General features: G+C 38.5%; 1 protein-coding gene across 21 annotated transcripts in view; it reads left to right on the top strand.

Annotated features, from left to right (window-relative positions):
* Positions 1-18,063, top strand: part of DTNA (dystrobrevin alpha) — a 464,017-nt gene that overhangs the window by 306,788 nt on the left and 139,166 nt on the right. For all 21 annotated transcript variants that reach the window (XM_072604522.1, XM_072604523.1, XM_072604524.1 and 18 more), the window contains one exon: positions 8,684-8,764. In XM_072604522.1, the coding sequence (XP_072460623.1) occupies positions 8,684-8,764 (81 nt within the window). The remainder of the gene's footprint in view (positions 1-8,683; positions 8,765-18,063) is intronic.

The raw sequence follows: 18,063 nt of genomic DNA on the forward strand, positions 1-18,063 counted from the left end.
TGAGGTCTGGGAACTAAGATGCTGCTATTAACTGGGGGAATAAAGGAAACATTCATGGAAGTGAGCCTAGAATTGAACTTATGAGTAGGAATTAAATAAAGAGATGAGAGAAAGTATTCCAAACAGAAAACAACATGAACAAAGACTAAGAGAAGGAAGGAAGGAAGGAAGGAAGGAAGGAAGGAAGGAAGGAAGGAAGGAAGGAAGGAAGGAAGGAAGGAAGAAAAGGAGAAAGAAAAGAAGGAGGAAGGAAGAAAGGAAGGAAGGAAGGAAGGAAGAAAGGAAGGAAGGAAGGAAGGGAGGGAGGGAGGGAGGAAGGAGAGGAGAGGTTAGGCAGGGTAGGGGGAGAGAGAGACAAACACAGAGTAGGTGAAAGAGAATGGTTTGAGATATATCTGGAGAAATTAAATGACAACGCATAGTAGAGGTCCTTGAACTGACCAGCCTAAGGAGTTTGAGATCAGCATTGTGTACAGTAGAGAGCCACTGCAGGGTTTTAAACAGAAGGGTGACGTGACCATATCTATAAAGAAGGCAAAAGCATCTGACAATAATAATAAGGAAATGAGATGATACAGACAAACACTTTGCAAAACTTAAAGCTCTCTATAAATATCCCAATGAATTAGAGCAATGAAAGTGGTCTGTTAGAAAGTTGCTATGACAGTAGTTCAGGCTGGTAGTGGGATTAAGAAGTGATAGATGAAAGAGAGAATATAGAGGAAATCGATGAAAGCAGGAAGGTTGAGGTTGGTGTTGCAGGCCAAGGTTCAAGGACTGGCTATGATTCATGCTGGGGAGAATGCCTGGGCAATTAATGGCTGGTTGATATTTAATCTCCCCCCTTCAGGAAAAGGGGTTATTATAAAAAGCCATTACTTCTGGCTTTGTGTTGACAGGGTGATGATGGGGAGCTTGAGCATCCCCAGGGCTCTTTCACATAGTGGGGCTACCAGGGTCCTCACAAAGGATAACTAGGAGAGTGCGTTATCTGTGAAGTCAAGGCAGCAGATAATAACTAGAAATGATTTCAAGAATTCACAGAAAATGAGGACTGCAAAAAAAATGACTGAATTTGACAATTAAAAGATCATTTGCGACTTTAAATCATAAGATTTAGACTTCAAAGAGACCTTAAATATCATCTCATGGAGCTCTTTCTCTATCCCCCTGAGGATTAAGTGACTTGCCCAAGTGAGTATGGAGCAAAGCTGAAATTTGAGGTCAAGGTCTTCTTTACTCTGCAGTATTCTTTGAAAGAGGAGTTTTAGTCAGGGAGTGGGGACAGAAGGGCAGATGCTGGGGAAATAATAACCATTCAGTGTAAACTTTTTTTTTTCCAAAATGTTACCTGTGAATGGCAGAAGAGCGATCAAAGATAGATGAATGGGGCATAAGAATAAAGGCTTTTCCCCATTTGTTTTATTTCTTTTAGGATTGGGGAGAATTTTTAGGCAGATGGGAAGGAACCAGTAGATAACAAGAGACTAAAGATAGATGAGAAGGAAGGGTTGACCGTAGGAATAAGGGGTGGAGGAGCGGAAATCAAAGGCACAAGTAGAATCATGGAAGATCAGAGCTTAGCATGAACCTTAGGTATTCAACCGTAGGCTTTTAATAAGCTTAAAATGTCATGAGGTCCTACATCAGAGCACTGTGACTAACCATCCAAAAAAACCGTCCTAAGGGCTGCTTGAAAAAAGGGAAGGATTTTTGTTTTTGTTTGTTTTTGTTACTGTTTTAGTAACATAGGATAGAAAAGTTCTGGGCTTAGTATTATAAAACAATTTACCTATGGTAACATTGCAGATACTGGAATTTAACTTAATTAATTTTTGCTCTTGACAATGCACTATGAACATAAATTGTGTATAGATGGAAACAACAGCTATTCTTATTTTTTACCTTGTTTAATTCAATAGGCATTTTTTTAGCACCTACTTTATATACCAGACACTATATGAGAGTCTGGAGATCCAAAGATAAAAAATAAACTCCTCCGTTCCCTCAAAGAACTTATATTCTACTGAGGAGCAAAACATGTACACAGATAGGCAAATACAAAAATAAAATACGAAGTAATTGGTGGGGAGGGAGGGAGATTAACAACTGGAGAAACTAAGTAAGGCCTTTTGTGGAAAACTATTCAAAATTGAGCATGAAAGAGAATGAAGGATTCCATGATGATGTGAGGGGGAAGCATTTTGGGTAGAGAGGATAGAGAAATAAAGTATCTGTAGGGGAGCTGCAGGTAAGCCAATTTGGCTAAAAAATAATTTATAAAGATGAGTCTGTGAAACCAGTTGGAAAAGATAATTTGGACTCCGACTGTGAAGGGCTTTGAATGACATACAGAGGCATTTTATTTTATCCTCAAGGCCATAAGGAACCACTGAAGTTTTTTGAGCAAGACTGTCACGTTCAGACTTGATCTTAGGAATATCCATTTGAAAGTTGTGTGGAAGATGGACTGGGGAGAGAAGAGAATGAATATAGCTGTGGAGGTTATCGCAGCAGTCCAGGTGAGAAGTTATGGGGGTCTGAACTAGGTGATGGTTATGAGTGGAAAGAAGAGGAGAGAGATTATTTAGACCAAATTGACAAGACTTGGCAACTAATGGGATGTAGAGGGAGTGAAGGATAGTGACGAATTGAGGGAGGCTCCAAGGGCAGTTGTGAACCTGGGTGACTCGTCCCCCGCTTCCACACCCCACCCAAGTTGATAATCCCTTTCCTTCTAAGTTACTTTACATCTATTTTGTATATATCTCTAACATTGTCTCTCCCTATTAAACTGTAAAGCAGTCTCATAAGTGATCCATGGAACCAGGGAGTATTTTCACTTTTATCTTTCTATCCACAGTACCTAACACAGTGACTGACACTTAGTAGGTGCTTAATAAATGCGTCTTGATTAATTACTTGTGGTGTCCTCAACCGAAATGGGCATTCAGAGGAGAAGCAAAGATGAGGGGAGGAAGATGAGATCTGTTTGGGATATCCAGTTAGAGACGTCCACCAGGCAAATTGGTGATTGAAGACTCAAGCTCGGTAGAGGGAAAAGGATTAGATATGTAAATTTAGGTGCTGTTTCTTCATGGAGTTACTAGTTGAATCCATGGGAGCTAATAAAATCATCAAAATAGAAAATAAAGAGAGAAGAGAAGAGGGCCCTAGACAGGGGTCTAATGGTCAGGTTAACTATGCTAATTTTCCCCAGCTGTAACTTGAGCTTTCCATTATTAAGTTTTTAGGGATTTTGGAGGTTTTAATGGATGATTTTATGAGTAATTAGAGAGCCTAATAAGACACTTTTGATTACTTTGGAGCACATTACTTTGGATTATAGGAATAAGAGTAGTTAAGCAAGCTAAACAAAGGTACACCTTTCCTCCTCAAGTATGCTAAATAAGACTCTGGTATCATTCCTAAACAACCAAACATGTCTGACCGTCATTCACAGTCACTAAGGAGGTTGCTTTGCAGTCAGTACTAGTGGGCACTAAATGGTTAGCTAGAGAGAACATTAAATGGAATTCAGATGGATCGAACAATTATCTCCTTATAAAAGAAAGAATTGATTATGATACCCAAATGCTGAGTGCAGTGCAAATTAGGAGGGAGGTTTTAGTATGACTGAGGAAAACTGTGTGTATGTGTGTATGTGTGTGTGTGTGTGTGTGTGTGTGTGTGTGTGTGTGTGTGTGTGTGTGTGTGTATGTTGGGGGCGGAGGAGAGGGATGTTAGTTTCCCTAGCTGCTGTCAGTAAGGTAGTCAAGAAGGTGGAGAAACTTAGGTGTGTAAATGAAAAAAAGGAAGCTCTAGCATCAAATATGGAAAATTCACTTCTGCTAGGAATTGGTGGTATTTAGGAAGGCAGAGGTATTAGGGACCCAAACATACGAGGATCATTGAATAAGCAATAATGAAACATAAGAATTAACAGTAAAAGAAAGCTATTGCCTAGAAATGGAAGAAAAGGGGCAATTGAATATTTGTTGAGGAACTTCTCTCCATGTGGCATTATAAGGGAGGCAGAGGAAAGAAGATTAAATTTAGAACCATGTTTGGCTCACAGATAACCATAAGTTGCCTTGTACCATGATTTAAAGGGTACAGGAAAAGGCCCCCCTTTGTCCAAAAATATCTTCCCTGCTGAGACAAAATTCCCAGTTATTGACTCCCTTATGAGAAGGCAGTATTCAGTTAAAATGAATATGTTGCCCGTAAGTAACAATCCTCTTTCCCCCTCCTCTTCCCCGACAAAGTCATTATAACATTAACAAGGTTATCAAAGTAGCTCTACCACAAAGCCTGCTATTGTTCTACCGAAAAGGGCACTGGGCTGGCAACCCTGAACTGGGTTCTGGCTCCAGATCTGCCAACAACTAGCTTTGTGGCCTGAGACAACTAGTCGATCAACAAGCATTTATTAATGCTATCATGTGCCAAGTCAACAAGCCAATAAGCATTTCTTGAGCACTTAAGTGCCAGGCACAAGACAAAAGATAGGTATGATCCTATGGCCAGACACACACACATGTATTTGTATGTGCACATATAGTTGTGTATGTGTATACCAAGAGGGATAGTAGACTCAAAAATAAAAGCACCCAAATTCTTTCAACATTATCATAAATGAACCCACTGAATAGAAAAAGAAAGGTCATCAAATCATTGATTTAGAACTGGACGAGATCTTAGAGATCCTCCATTTTACAGAAGACAAAACTGGGGCCCAGAGAGGTTAAGTAACTTGCCCAGAATCATTCAGCTAATAAATTTCTGAATTAGGATTCAGACTGAGGGTTTATTGCTTCTGGGTCCAGCCCTCTATCCATTAAATCTGAAAGAACTAGCAGGGCTACATAATGAGTTCTCTGATGAGGTCAGAATCTAAGGGGACATATATAAAAAATGGCAAGAGAGCCCATTACCAAAGACAACTATGAAGGAGTCACAAAAATCTTTAAGACTAATATCAGGAAGGCTGAAAAGCCCAAGATGAGCAGCTAAGAATGTTAAGAACTTTTTATGTTATGTTCCAAGCAATATTATGCTTAGGAAAATAAGAACATAGAAGTATTAATAAGAGCAACACAGAGCAGGGAAGAGAAGAATGAGAATGGAGAGGGAACATCTGATGGCATTAAATGAGTTTAAGTCTCTAATCCTGATAGATTGTATCCCAGGGTACTTAAAAAAAAAAAACCCTTTATATGCATTGTCAGTATCACTGTTCTCAACCATTGAAAAAGGAGATGTGCCCCCTCCAAACTGAAATAAGCAAATATTCTTCTATTTTTCAGGGAGAGAAAAGAAGTAGATTCCAGAAACTGCATGTTAGTGGTCTTGATTCCTTTGGGAAAATCCTACAACAGATTATAAAGCATATGGTTTCTGAGCATTTAGAATGAATCAATTATTTAATCAACAAGTGTTTATTAAGCACTTATATGTTTCATCCTACGTGCCAGACAGTGTGCTAAGTGTTGGGCATACAAGTCATAAAAGCAAAGACTGCCGCTGTCCTCAAGGAGCTAACAATCCAAAGGAAGAGATGGCACACAAAAGAAGGCAGGAAAAGGGTTAGGATGACAGTGCTGGGAGTATCCATGGAGTTGAAACCAGGAAGGACAGCCAATGCAGAGTAGAGTGAGTTAAGTCCAGTTTCTGTCCTCTATAAAGGTAGGCATTGGAAGAAGTTTAGTACTTCCGCCTTCCAGCCCTCCACTCAGAAGGGAGAAGAGGCTGAGGGAGGTGGTATCAGTCAGAGCTTGTGTTAGCAGTTTGGTGGTAAGTTTGGAAATGATGAGTTTATCCTGGGAGGGGCATCTTATTTCCCAGAGATGAAATCAAGGCAGCAGATACAAAGTAGGGTCACAGTGTCAAATGCAGTAGACAAGGTGAAGATGAGGGGTGAAAAACATTAGTTTTATCGGTTAAGGCTAGAGGAAGCAGATGCAGCTGAGTGATAAGGTCAGAAACCAGATTGTAAAGTTTTGGAGAGAGCGGGGAGGGGAAGTGGAGTCAATGAGTATAGGCACCTTTTTCTAGGAGTTTGGCTTTAAGAAAAAAAAAAGGAGAGAGATAAAGAATGATACCTTGAGGAGATGGTAGGGTATAATAAAATTTTGTTTGTTTTGTGCTGTTTTTAATGGATGGAGGAAACTAGGATGTGTCTGAGGGCATTAGAGAAGATTCCAATAGATAGTAAAAGGTTGTAGATTATAGGGGTGAGGATGGTATACAGAGAAAAAAAACTAGGACTAATAAGTGTAGGTCTTACAGGGAGACAGATTTTGCTCCAATTTAGAGTACTTTCTAACAAATAGGATGGACTTCCATGTGAAGTAATAAATTTCCCATTACATGAAGAAACCAAGCAGCAACACGTCAAGGATATGAAAGATGAGATTTTTGCATTGAATTAGAAGTCAGGATAAATGGTCTCCAAGGTACCTAACAACAAAAGGTTCTCTGATTCTGTGTTTAAGTCAAATAACTATGAAACTTTCATCAGGTTGAGTATTTAATGTTCTAACTCACAAAGTCACAAAATCTCAGGGCTGTTGGCAAAGTCTGTTAAAAAATGAATTTAGGGAAACCAGTTAACAGTTAAAGAAGTGGTAAGTGATCAAAGGAGAAGTACATATGTTCATCCAGCCTCAGTTTCATAAGAGGCACCTAATTAACCATGGCTTTCGAAATTCTAGTGAAATGAAATCTTAAGTTCAAATCATGTTTTATCATATTTTACCCAGCATTCTTTTCCGACAAGCCATAAGTAAACAGAAATGATACAGGCATTACAGATTTACTACATACATACAAGTATTTACACATTTATAAAATAAGAATTTATACATCCCTCTCTATATTATAGCAATTGATCTCAAACACTAAGATTCATAGTTGAATATCTCTAGGTACTTGTCCTGCCCATGTACATTTATCCCTCTGATAACAATATAAACATATAGGAAGGATTCAGATCACAGGAAATTGAAGCTGGAATGGGTTTACATATGAAGAAATGGAAGTCCAAGGTTAAGTGTTTTACTTGAGGTCAGAGACCTAGTTTGTTGTGGCCACACTGCTTTGGGACTCTCTGACTTCTCCCCTGTGCCTCAGGAAACTCATTATTGGGATAACTTCATTATTGTAAATCTCACCAGCCAGCTCATAAATAGCCCCACGGATGCAGATAAGTCCATAATTCCTGATTTCCTCCAGTAGTTATCCAGCAGGAGATGCAGGATAACCTCTAAGTTATAATCACCAGCAAGATATAATGATAATAACCAGCATTTATATAGAGCTTTCAAGTTTGCAAAGTACTTTAAAAATATTTATACATTTCATCCACACAAAAACCCTGGGAGGCAGGTGCCATTATCCTCATTTTGTAGACAAGGAAACTGAGTCAGACAGAGGTTGAGTGACTTGCCTAAACTGTCTGAACCTGGATTTGAACTAAGATATTCCATTGCCTTTCTGAATAAGCAGGACAGAGTGTTAGCTAGGTAGCTCAGTGCATAGTGCTTGAGCCTGGAGTCAGGAAGACCTGAGTTGAAATGTAGCCTCAGACATTCACTGGCTGTGTGACCCTGGGCAAGTCACTTACCCCCTGCCTGCATAATACTGGAAAAGAAGTGGCAAACTGCTCTAGTATCTTTATCAAGAAATCCCCATAGAGGGTCACAAAGAGTTGGACGTAAGACGGAATGTTACATGCTGGATTATTTCTTTGTTGATTCCTATATTTGGAGGCTGGATGTCTCTTTCTTGCCTATGCTGGAAATGCAGTAGCCATTCATAGATTGATCCCACATAAACTTGGAAGCTTTGACCTGTTCCATTTCCGACCTAGTCAAGTTCAGCAGTAAGGCAGGCTAGTAGACTCCTGTGCCCCAGTGTCCACCATGTTAGTGCTGGACCTAGGGTGGACAAGCGATCAGTTTAATCCCTATAACTGAAACTCAGACCTCTGGGTTCATGATTCACCAACCTCAGATTCCCCAATAGCAGGGAAACAGGTGCATACCACCATGCCTAGTCACAAGCTGAATTTCTTATAGACTTTTTTTTTAAAACAAGCTATGCATAATATTCACACTTTCATGGATAGTCCTCCTATTCTGTTCAATTTTGTCTATTGAAATGATTGTTTTATTCAGTGTTTATTAAGTTCAGAATTTTTTAAAGTTTTTAAAAGAATATATGTATTTCTGTAATCATTATCTGATCATTTTAATCCCTCTTTTTCTTAAAAAGATAAAAATGTAGCTTTTCTGTGGCTGAGTGCTGATATTTCCCCTTTGATATGGGAGCTTAGCCAGTTTGTCTTTTAGCCTACAGCTGGACCAGATTGTTGTACAAAGTGACAGACACAGCAGGCTAAGCTTCCCATTTTTTTATTTCATGAATATGATCCACAATGCCATTTCCAGAGTTAAATAGATATGCCCGATTCCCTGGAGGCATAGATAGCCCTGCCTGAAACCAGGTGATATAGAGCAGACCATTTCAAAACTTGTGATGGCAAATATGTTTTTAGATTGGGAGGGAGGAAGGAGAGAGCTAATAAAAGTGTGTAATTTATAGACCCAGTTTATTTTGCTTGTGAACATTATAAAAGTGCCCTCTGTTCGTCACAGCATACATGTATTTCTTTCACCAGGAGCCCAAGATTTGGATCGTATCCGGTTATCTACCTACAGAACAGCATGCAAGCTTAGATTTGTTCAGAAGAAATGCAATTGTAAGTCTGTCGTTTCTTAAAACAATTACTACCTTGTAGTTTTTATTTGTTACCAAACTGAATCATAATGAGAGGTTATTTCACATGTGTATATTTAGAAGGCAAGAGAAAAATTGGGGTCTGCAACTACAGAAATAATTGGTCCTAACTGAGTAATTGTTCTGAGATAAAATATTAGGCTATGTATATAGCAGCACATATATACTATATATATGTACACACACACGTGTGTGTAGTGTGTATATATACATACATGTATATGTTTATATATGTGTGTGTGTATACACATATATGTTCTTGGAATCGTTTTAAAGAATTTTTTTTCCTCTTCCATTCCAAATTATTTAAGTGATCCATCCATTTTTAAATTTGGCCACTCCCTGCACTAATACCAACCACTAACCCTTTACAACTTAGTAAATAGTCTTCCAGAGTACCTGTGGCCAAAAAAAAAAAATTTCATTGCCTTGTTATCAACTTGGTGATGCACCTCTCTGAACCCAGCTAGGCTCAACCTCTACTGACAGACATAGTCAGTCACCAGCCCCATAATAGAAGTCTTCCTACCACACTAGGACCTATCAGAGCCTGTGGTCCACAGGCAAAAGCTTTGAGATACCAGTGTCACCTTGGTGGCACAGTAAAAATATTGGAGTATTCTGTTGTTGTTTGTTTTCAAAGGTGTTTGAAGAAATCCCAAGTTTTACAGAACATAATACCAAGCCTCCTTTTAAGTTTTGCCTTCTCCATTCACAGCAAGACAAGAAGAGGGGGGAAAATGTTTCCAAAGTCCGCAGACACATTTAAGTTTCCAGAACTACAACTGTAGCTGTTTGTTTCAGAATTATAACATTTGTGTCTGTTTCAGGGTAGGAAAGATGGGAGTCAGCTCCCTACTCACCCACCCACCCTGCCTTTACAGAGCTAGAGTTGTAATTACTATAAAATACAAATCAATCAGTAAATATTAAGTGCCTACTATGAGCCAGGTACTTTGAAAGTCATTGGGGAAACAAAGAACAATCCCTAAAGAGTCACACCCTTTCCCAAGTTTTAAATATTAAGATATTACTTATCACAGCGTTCAATGGCAAATGTCCTACTGGGCCAATATGGTACATACATAGCATGCACAGATCCATTTATCTCATGCTTAAGAGTTCTGTGACAGATATCTTCCTTTAAAAAAGAAAGTGAGGTAAGATAGCCACAAGTTTGCCTTCCTTTCTGTGGTTCGCACTCATCACTATGTATAGCCGAAAAAACTGAAAACAACCAAGTAACTAAGTTCTCTTGGGGATTTGCCTGAGTGGATAATTGCCATAGCCTCATAGAAAACCCATGATTGTTGATTTAGAGCTGGAAGGAACCTTAGAGGCCATCACATCCGGCCCCTTCATTTTACAGATGAGGAAACTGAGGCACTGGAAAGTTACGTGACTTGCACAAGGTCCCATAACTGGTAAGCATCTGAGGCAGGCTTTGAACTCAAACCTTCTTGACTCCACATCTGTACACTATTTCTCCATATGATTTCTAAGCAAACCAAACAATTGGGAGCTTTACCAAACTACCCCCTTCATAGTTCTAGCTATTGTACCTAGCTTCTCTGGTACATCATCACAAGCTACTCTACCTACATGCCTGACCAGGCTAGCCCCAAGCCCAGTCCTCCCAGTCGCACGCCATAATGTAAAGCTCGGGTTCAGAAGTGTCATACTATCTCTGAGTCTTCTCATAGGCAACAAAGTAATGTAACCTCAGCTGGTTAGAAATGAGAAAGAAGGAAGGACATGGATGGGAACTAAGGAGCAGGCTGTAATTAAAGGTCAACACACAAAGAGAGAGGTCTATATCCAGAGATGTCTCTGTAGACATAGCTACAGATATCTATAACTATATCTCTATCTATAGATATATATCTCTATTTATATTTATATGTCTATGTATATATTTATATATCTACATAGATATCTATATCTACATATTTATAAAGACATATATATCTGCATAGATATTTGTATCTATTTCCAGGTGTAAACAAACAATTCAACAGACATTTATAAGTGCCAGGCACTGGGACACAGATAAGTCAAAGGCAGTCCCTGCCTTCAAGGAGCTTACAATATGAGGGGAAAAGACAGTTCACAAAAGATAACAGAAAGGGAGAGAGGGCCACTAGAGCATACTTAGTTCAGGGTCATGGTAAAGATTCATGGTGGAGCTGAAATCTAGCAGAGCAGCTGGTGCCAAGTGAAGAGCTGGCTAGCACTCTGAGCCTTCACTTAACCAAAGTCATGGGAGGCATTTCTTGCTCCACCCTCCAACCCTCAGAAAGAGAGGCAGGAGCAGCTGAGGTTACTGATGACCTATGAGTAGCAAAACTGAAGCAATCTCCATGATGACAAGTTTCCTAGTAATGAGTTTATCCAAGGCAGGGCATGATGAAGATGATGATGGGAGTTCAACCAAGCAGAGCAGCTGATGACAAATGAGTTGCCAACTATGATTACTATAAATACTCTCATTTATAAACAACTCCCTTCCCCATCCCACCAAGGGGAAACTACCCTATGGGACACTGATTGATGATTCTACTTGTTTTTTTCAGGATAAAATAAAATCTGTGTTAGTGGCTAAGTATCCTATGCAGATAAATAAATGTTTAATGCACATTTCTTAAATTAAAAGTTATTTTTCTTCCTGACATCAAATCACAAGGATATGGTTACCATTATAGACTTGCTCTCCCATAGAATTAAGTCAAATCAACCAACATTTATTAAGTATTTATTATGGACCAAACACATTTTGCTAAATGCTAGGGATACCAGGAAAGGCAAAAACAGTCCTTGCTTTCAAGAGGTTCACATTCTAACAAATAAAGTAGGTATGTACAAAATTTATACAGTGTACAGTTAGTGACATCAGAACAGAAGGTGCCAACAACAGGTAGGGAGAGACTAGGAAGGGCCTCCTGCAGAAGGTGAGATTTTAGCTAAGATGTGAAGGAAGGAGACTAGTATATATCACTATATCATACTGTATAAAATAAAAATGTACACTATATATGTTCTAACTAAAAATTGAACCAGGTAATTATCTAGAGAATAACAAAGAGAAAATCCATACTTGTGATTCAGTTTTCATATATAAAATAAAGTGTGGATGGAAAAAAATATTTATTAAGACCTACTGTGTGCCAGGCACTATGCTAAGTACTTTTCCAAATATCTGATCCTCACAACAACTCAGGGAGATTGGTGCTATTATCATCCCCATTTTACAGCTGAGGCTACTGAGGCAGACCAGTGACTTGCCAAGGGTCACTCAGCTAATTAAGTACCTGAGGTCAAATATGAGCTCAAGTCCTCCTGACTCTAAACCCAGAATTATGTAATAATAATAAGAGCTAGCATTTATACAGTGCTTAGTACGGGCCTGATGCTACACAAAATACTTAATTATTGCTAATAAGTTAATAATGTTAATTAATCATGTTAATAAGTGTAGTATCTGACCCATACTAAGCCCTTCATTATTATTTCACTTGATCCTCCTGTGAGGTAGGTATCATTGCTATCCCCATTTTATGGAGGAGGAAACTGAAGCAAACAGAGTCACTCCGCTAGTAAATATCGGAGATTAGATTTTTACTGAGCTCTTCCTTTCTCTAGGCCTGGGACTCTCTCCTCTGTCCCACCTAGCTAACACTTAGCTACCTAGGACGGTGTGTAAATACGTTCTCCCTTCTTGATTAGCTGAGTTCCCAAATACAAGTTCTGTACTAAGGTCACTAAACTTTATCTCCTTGATTGAACAGTCTTAATAATAAAACTTGTAAAATCCAAAGGTATTTGGGAAAATGCTGACACAGCTTTATTTATTGGTGACCTTAATCAAAACAGAAAGCTCTAACATAAGCAAATAATTAGGCTTCCTTTCGGAAAGGAAAATAGAGAAAGAATTCATGATTTTCACAATTAATTTATTTTTAGTTTTCAACGTTCCCTTTTAGGATTTTGAGTTCTAAATTTCGCCTCTCCCTGCTCCCTAAGACAGCCTGCAGTCTGACATAGGCATGTACAATCATATTAAACATATTTCCACAGTGGTCAGATTGTGACAGAAGAATCAGAAAAAAAAGGGAGAAACAGCAAGAAAGAAAAAAGAGAAAATAGTATACTTCAATCCGCATTCAGCCTCCATAGTTCTTTCTCTGGATATGGATAGCATTTTCCAAGGACTCATGAATTTAACTGTTCTTTGCTCAGTGTAGATCACTGAGAGGGGCGCTGGGGGTGGGGATATGTGACATGATCTGCCATGAAAGCAAACATGCAGGATGAGGTCATAGAAATACAGTTGGGAGGGAGGTTAAGGGTCATTTGATCTAACACCTTTACTTTGCAGATAAGGAAACTGTGCTTCAAAGAGTTTACACAACTTTTTCAAGATCAAACAGCTAAGAAGTAGCAGGGCTGGGATTTCTAACCAGGGGCTCTTACCTCCAAATCCAGGCCTTTTTGCTCTACATTGTAGTGAGGTTCTATTCCTAGACACGGAAGAAAACAATTTTACTACCATGCTGATGTGTTTTCACAGACTTGACCATACTTAAAACTCTTCTTTAATCACAAAATTCTCTCCTATTTTCTTTTTCTTAAATTTAATTTATTAGTTTTCAGTTTTCAACAATCACTTCCATAAGTTTTAAATTTTCTCCCCTTCCCTCTTCCCTCCCTCCCCAAGATGGTTTGCAATCTTATATGGGTTCTATACATACATTCTTATTAAACACATTTCACATTAGTCATATTGCATAGAAGAATTAAAATGAATAGAAGAAACCACGTCTGTCCTCCTTTCAAAGAGACTAACAGGGAGCAGGCATTTTATTCATAGCATTAGACCTATTTTAGAAGAGGAATATATTTTTATATAAAATTATGAGTTTAGCAACACAAAATAGGGGACAAAACACAGTTGACATAGAAACTTGTAAAAGGTTAAAATTATCATCTAGAATAGAATAAATTTGGTCTACACATAGGGAGGAGGTGGAGGAATAGATATGGAGGAATTGGTGTGAGTCCAGCCAAAGTTGGAGTCCAGGAGTGTTAGATGGGGAGCATGTTTGTTTTTTATACTTTCTCTCTTCGCACAGCCTTTGCCCAACTACTCCAACTCTGTTTCTATTTTATTAGGAAAGAAAGAGTAAATTGACCCATAGATAGAAAAAGCCCTGTTTCTTAATGAACTAAACTCTCCTTAACTTAAAGCTTTTGACAGGATTTTGTGCCCAATTTAAAAGACATCATCCAAGATATTTTCAAGATTATCACAGCAGCTTAAGTTTAGAAGAGGTCTTGAGAAATTGTCAAATCATCTCCTCACCCAATTCAAGCTCTGTTATATATCCCAGACATATGGCCTATCTTTTCTCCCATTTTAAAAGATCTACAGAAAAGGAGATTTTTTTTTTACATGCTTGAAAATCTTCCATATGTGCATGTTATAAACAATCCTCATTTATATAGCGTTCTTTTTTCCCTACACAACAATGCTATGAGATGTGTTGTTCAAGTGTGATTTTACTAGTGAAAAAGGTAAGGTATGGAGAGGACCCCACTCATCCAAAATCAAGGAGCTAGTAAGTAGTAATATTGTTTTGAACATGAGTCCTTATTCTTGAATTCAATGGATAATCCCATGGCATAAAGCACTTTGTTTTTGAATTCTCTAATATACTCATTAGATAATAGTGTATGTTGCATGTATATGTTTTAGGCTAAAAAAAACCCATCAGCTAAAGAGAGTAAATCTTATCTCCACCCTACATATTACCTAGGAATTAGGTGTTGAACAATTAATGTAGCTCAAACCAAAGCTAGAATTCTTATAGTTATTTGTGAGTGTGTCATATCCTTCTACTAGATTATAAACTCCATAAAGGCAGGCACCATACCTTACCTAAATTTTATATTTTTCCTATCCCTCGAACAAGCATAAAGAAGAATTGGTTGGGGTTTTCCCCCCTAAAATAACTAACCAAGTAGCTCTCATAAGCCAATCTCTTTTGAAAGTTAAACCACCTCACTCCCTTTAGTTTTTCCTTGTAGGTTTGATCTTTTGAACCATACTTCCTTTTCTCATTCACTGGATCATAGATTTAAAGTTGGAAAAGACCTCAGAAGTGATGTAGTTCAGATTCATTTTACAGATTAGGTAGGAACTGAAGCCAAAGGAAGTTAAGGTCATCCAGGTAATAAATAGCACAGCCAGGATATAAATCCAAGCCTTCTGATCCCAAATAACTTAACACTGTATTATTTTTCTTTCCATTCTTCTTGTTCTTTTTAAGATATGGAGCCTATAAGAGTTTTCTATAAGAAATATGAGACCAATGCTATGTATGTGTGTATGTGTGTGTGTCTGTATATTTGAACACTATTTTATGTATTCTTCTCTTCTCTCCACTCTTTACGTATTTGCATGACTAGCTGGCAAAAAAAATTTTACATAGTTAGTAGCTCTGCATGCAAGCAATATTACGTTGAGCTTCTTTATTCCATACAAATATCAGAATTTCTAAGAGACCATCATTTCCATGCAAAGCACGGACATGGTTAATGATGCAGGCACCTTATAATGTCAGCAGATCTTTTTCTCAGAAATTACTCTGGAGTCAATGCAACAGACCTGTTTGTCAGCAAAAGCAAAGGCAATGACAGTAATCATTCAGTGCTATGTAATCTGTTCTGGTTAATACTAGATTGATATGGAAGGTGGAAAAAGATTCTTTACCCTTTCCCAAATCCTAGGATATTTACCAGTATATTTTGACAGGCATTCATTAAGTACCCATAGGTTTTATAGGAAATTCAAAGTTTAGATAAGATGCTATCCCTTGCCCTCAAGAAGTTTGTAGTTTAAGAGAGGGATATGATAAGTGAAACAGGGCTGTGTGCTTGCTCCCATGCTTTTTAGCATGTTTTCAGCTACGTTGTCAAATGCTTTCAGTGAGGATGAACATGGCATCAAGGTCAGCTACCGTACTAATGGTAAGTTCATCAATTTGAAAAGACTACAAGCCAAGACCAAAGTGGAGGGAGTGTTGGTGCATAATTTTCTGTTTGCAGATGATTGTGCACCCAATGCAGCCTCTGAAGTTGAGATGCCACAAAGTACGGATCAATTCTCTACTACTTGTGATAATTTTAGCCTAATAATTAACACCAAAAAAACACAGGTGCTCCATCAGCCACCACAGCACCATCTATACATGGAACCATCAGTTACAACAAATGGAGAAGTTTTGAATGCTGTGGATAAGTTCACTTACCTTGGTAGTGTACTTTCCAGGGATATACACATTGACAATGAGGTTGACACATGCATTGCCAGAGCTAGCTCAGTATTTGGGAGGCTCTGAAGAAAAGTTTAGGAGAGAAGACTGACTACCAAACTGAAGGTCTACAGAGCCATTGTGCTGACCTCATTGTTATATGCCTGTGAAACATGGACAGTCTACCAGCGCCATGCCAGGAAACTGAATTGCTTCCATTTGAACTGTCTTAGGAAGATTCTAAGGATCACCTGGCAGGATAAGGTACCAGATACTGAAGTCCTTGCTCAAGTAGAAATGCCAAGCATTTAAACTATGCTTCAGAGAGCGTAACTCTGATGGGCTGGCCATGTTGTTCGAATGCAAATGTACTCTTGCCAAAAAGACTATTTTATGGAGAACTTGCATGGGGCAGGCAATCACATGGTGGTCAGAAGAAACGATACAAGGACACTCTCAAGGTCTCTCTCAAGAACTTTGGATTTGACTGTGCAACATGGGAGACATTGGCACAGAACTGCTCAGCATGGCATGCCCACATTAGAAAGGGTGCTGTGCTCTTTGAGCAAAGCAGAATTGAGACAACACAAAGTAAACGCAGGATGTGCAAATTTGGAATATCTACCCCAAATATTCACATGGACTATCTGTGCCCAATCTGTGGTGGAGCGTTCCGAATTTGTATTGGTCTGATCAGCCACAGCTGGACACACTGAAATTTCACTTTATCAGTGATGTCATTTTGGTCCTCTTCAAAGACAAAGGACAACAACCATGATAAGTATGCAAGTAACAATTGTTGCTGTTATGGTTCAATTACTTTTTCAGTCATGTCCAACTCATGATTTTCTTGGCAAAGATACTATGGCAGTTTACTATTTCCTTCTTCAGCTTATTTTCTATATGAGGAAACTTAGGCAAATGGGGTGAAGTGATTTGCTCAAGGTCACCCAGCTAGTAAGTGTCTGAGGCCACATTTGAACCCAGAGAGAGTAGCCTTCCTAACTCCAAGCCTGAGGCTCTGTCTACAACACCACCTAGTTGCCCAATAAAAGTTACAAAATAATGTGCAAATACTAAAAGAGAGGTGCAAACAAACTCCTATAGGAGGACCTAGGAGGAAAAGGTCTTTACCAACAGGGGAAATCAGGGAAAACTAATTAGAACAGGAATATTTGAGTTGGGTTTTGAAAGCGTGGTAGGAATTCAGCAGGCTGAGGAAGGGAAGAGGGAGAATGATATTCCAAGCTCAGGGAATTCCCCATTGTCACTGAAGACACCTCGTTGCTTCTTTTAATTCTAGCTCGCAACATCATAGGTTGCAGCGCTCCTGCTGGAGGAGACCTACTATAGACTACACTTATCTGAACAACTTTGATTTCAGTAACTGATCAACTCAAATGTAGTAAAATAAATCTTTTTTTTTGAGAGGGAAAGGAAAAAATTCTACTTTCAAAATAACCTTCCTCAAGTAAATGGAAGTCTTAAAGGTGTCCTTCAAACAAATCTAAGGTTCTTTCAATTTGAATTTGCTTGACAGCATTATTTTTTTTATTTTTAAGGGAATTTTAAAAAGCAACAAATATCAACTTTCAGCACCAGTAATAGTCTGCAAGGAAAATGGATGGTATATGTGTAACTACTGGAAGCATAATCATCGGAGTTTGTATTGTTCTAAAAGTACTTTAAAATACATCATTTAGTTAAGGTTTTTGTGGTTAAATTCTTCCAGATATTTGTTTAAAATAAAGAAAAGTGGGTGGAGTTAGAATATTTTGTTCACAGAAAAGTCCCTGTGGAGAAGCTGGTAGAAGCAGCCAAACATAAACAAACCTATTAAACATTACTGAGAAGCATAGGGGAAAAATGAGTACGTTTCTCACTGGGAATCCTCAGCCTATGATAAAACAGTTCCATGATGCAGGATGATGATAAAGCCAATGTAGATTTC

This window comes from Notamacropus eugenii, chromosome 4 (assembly GCF_028372415.1).
Source record: "Notamacropus eugenii isolate mMacEug1 chromosome 4, mMacEug1.pri_v2, whole genome shotgun sequence".
Classification (NCBI taxonomy): domain Eukaryota; kingdom Metazoa; phylum Chordata; class Mammalia; order Diprotodontia; family Macropodidae; genus Notamacropus; species Notamacropus eugenii.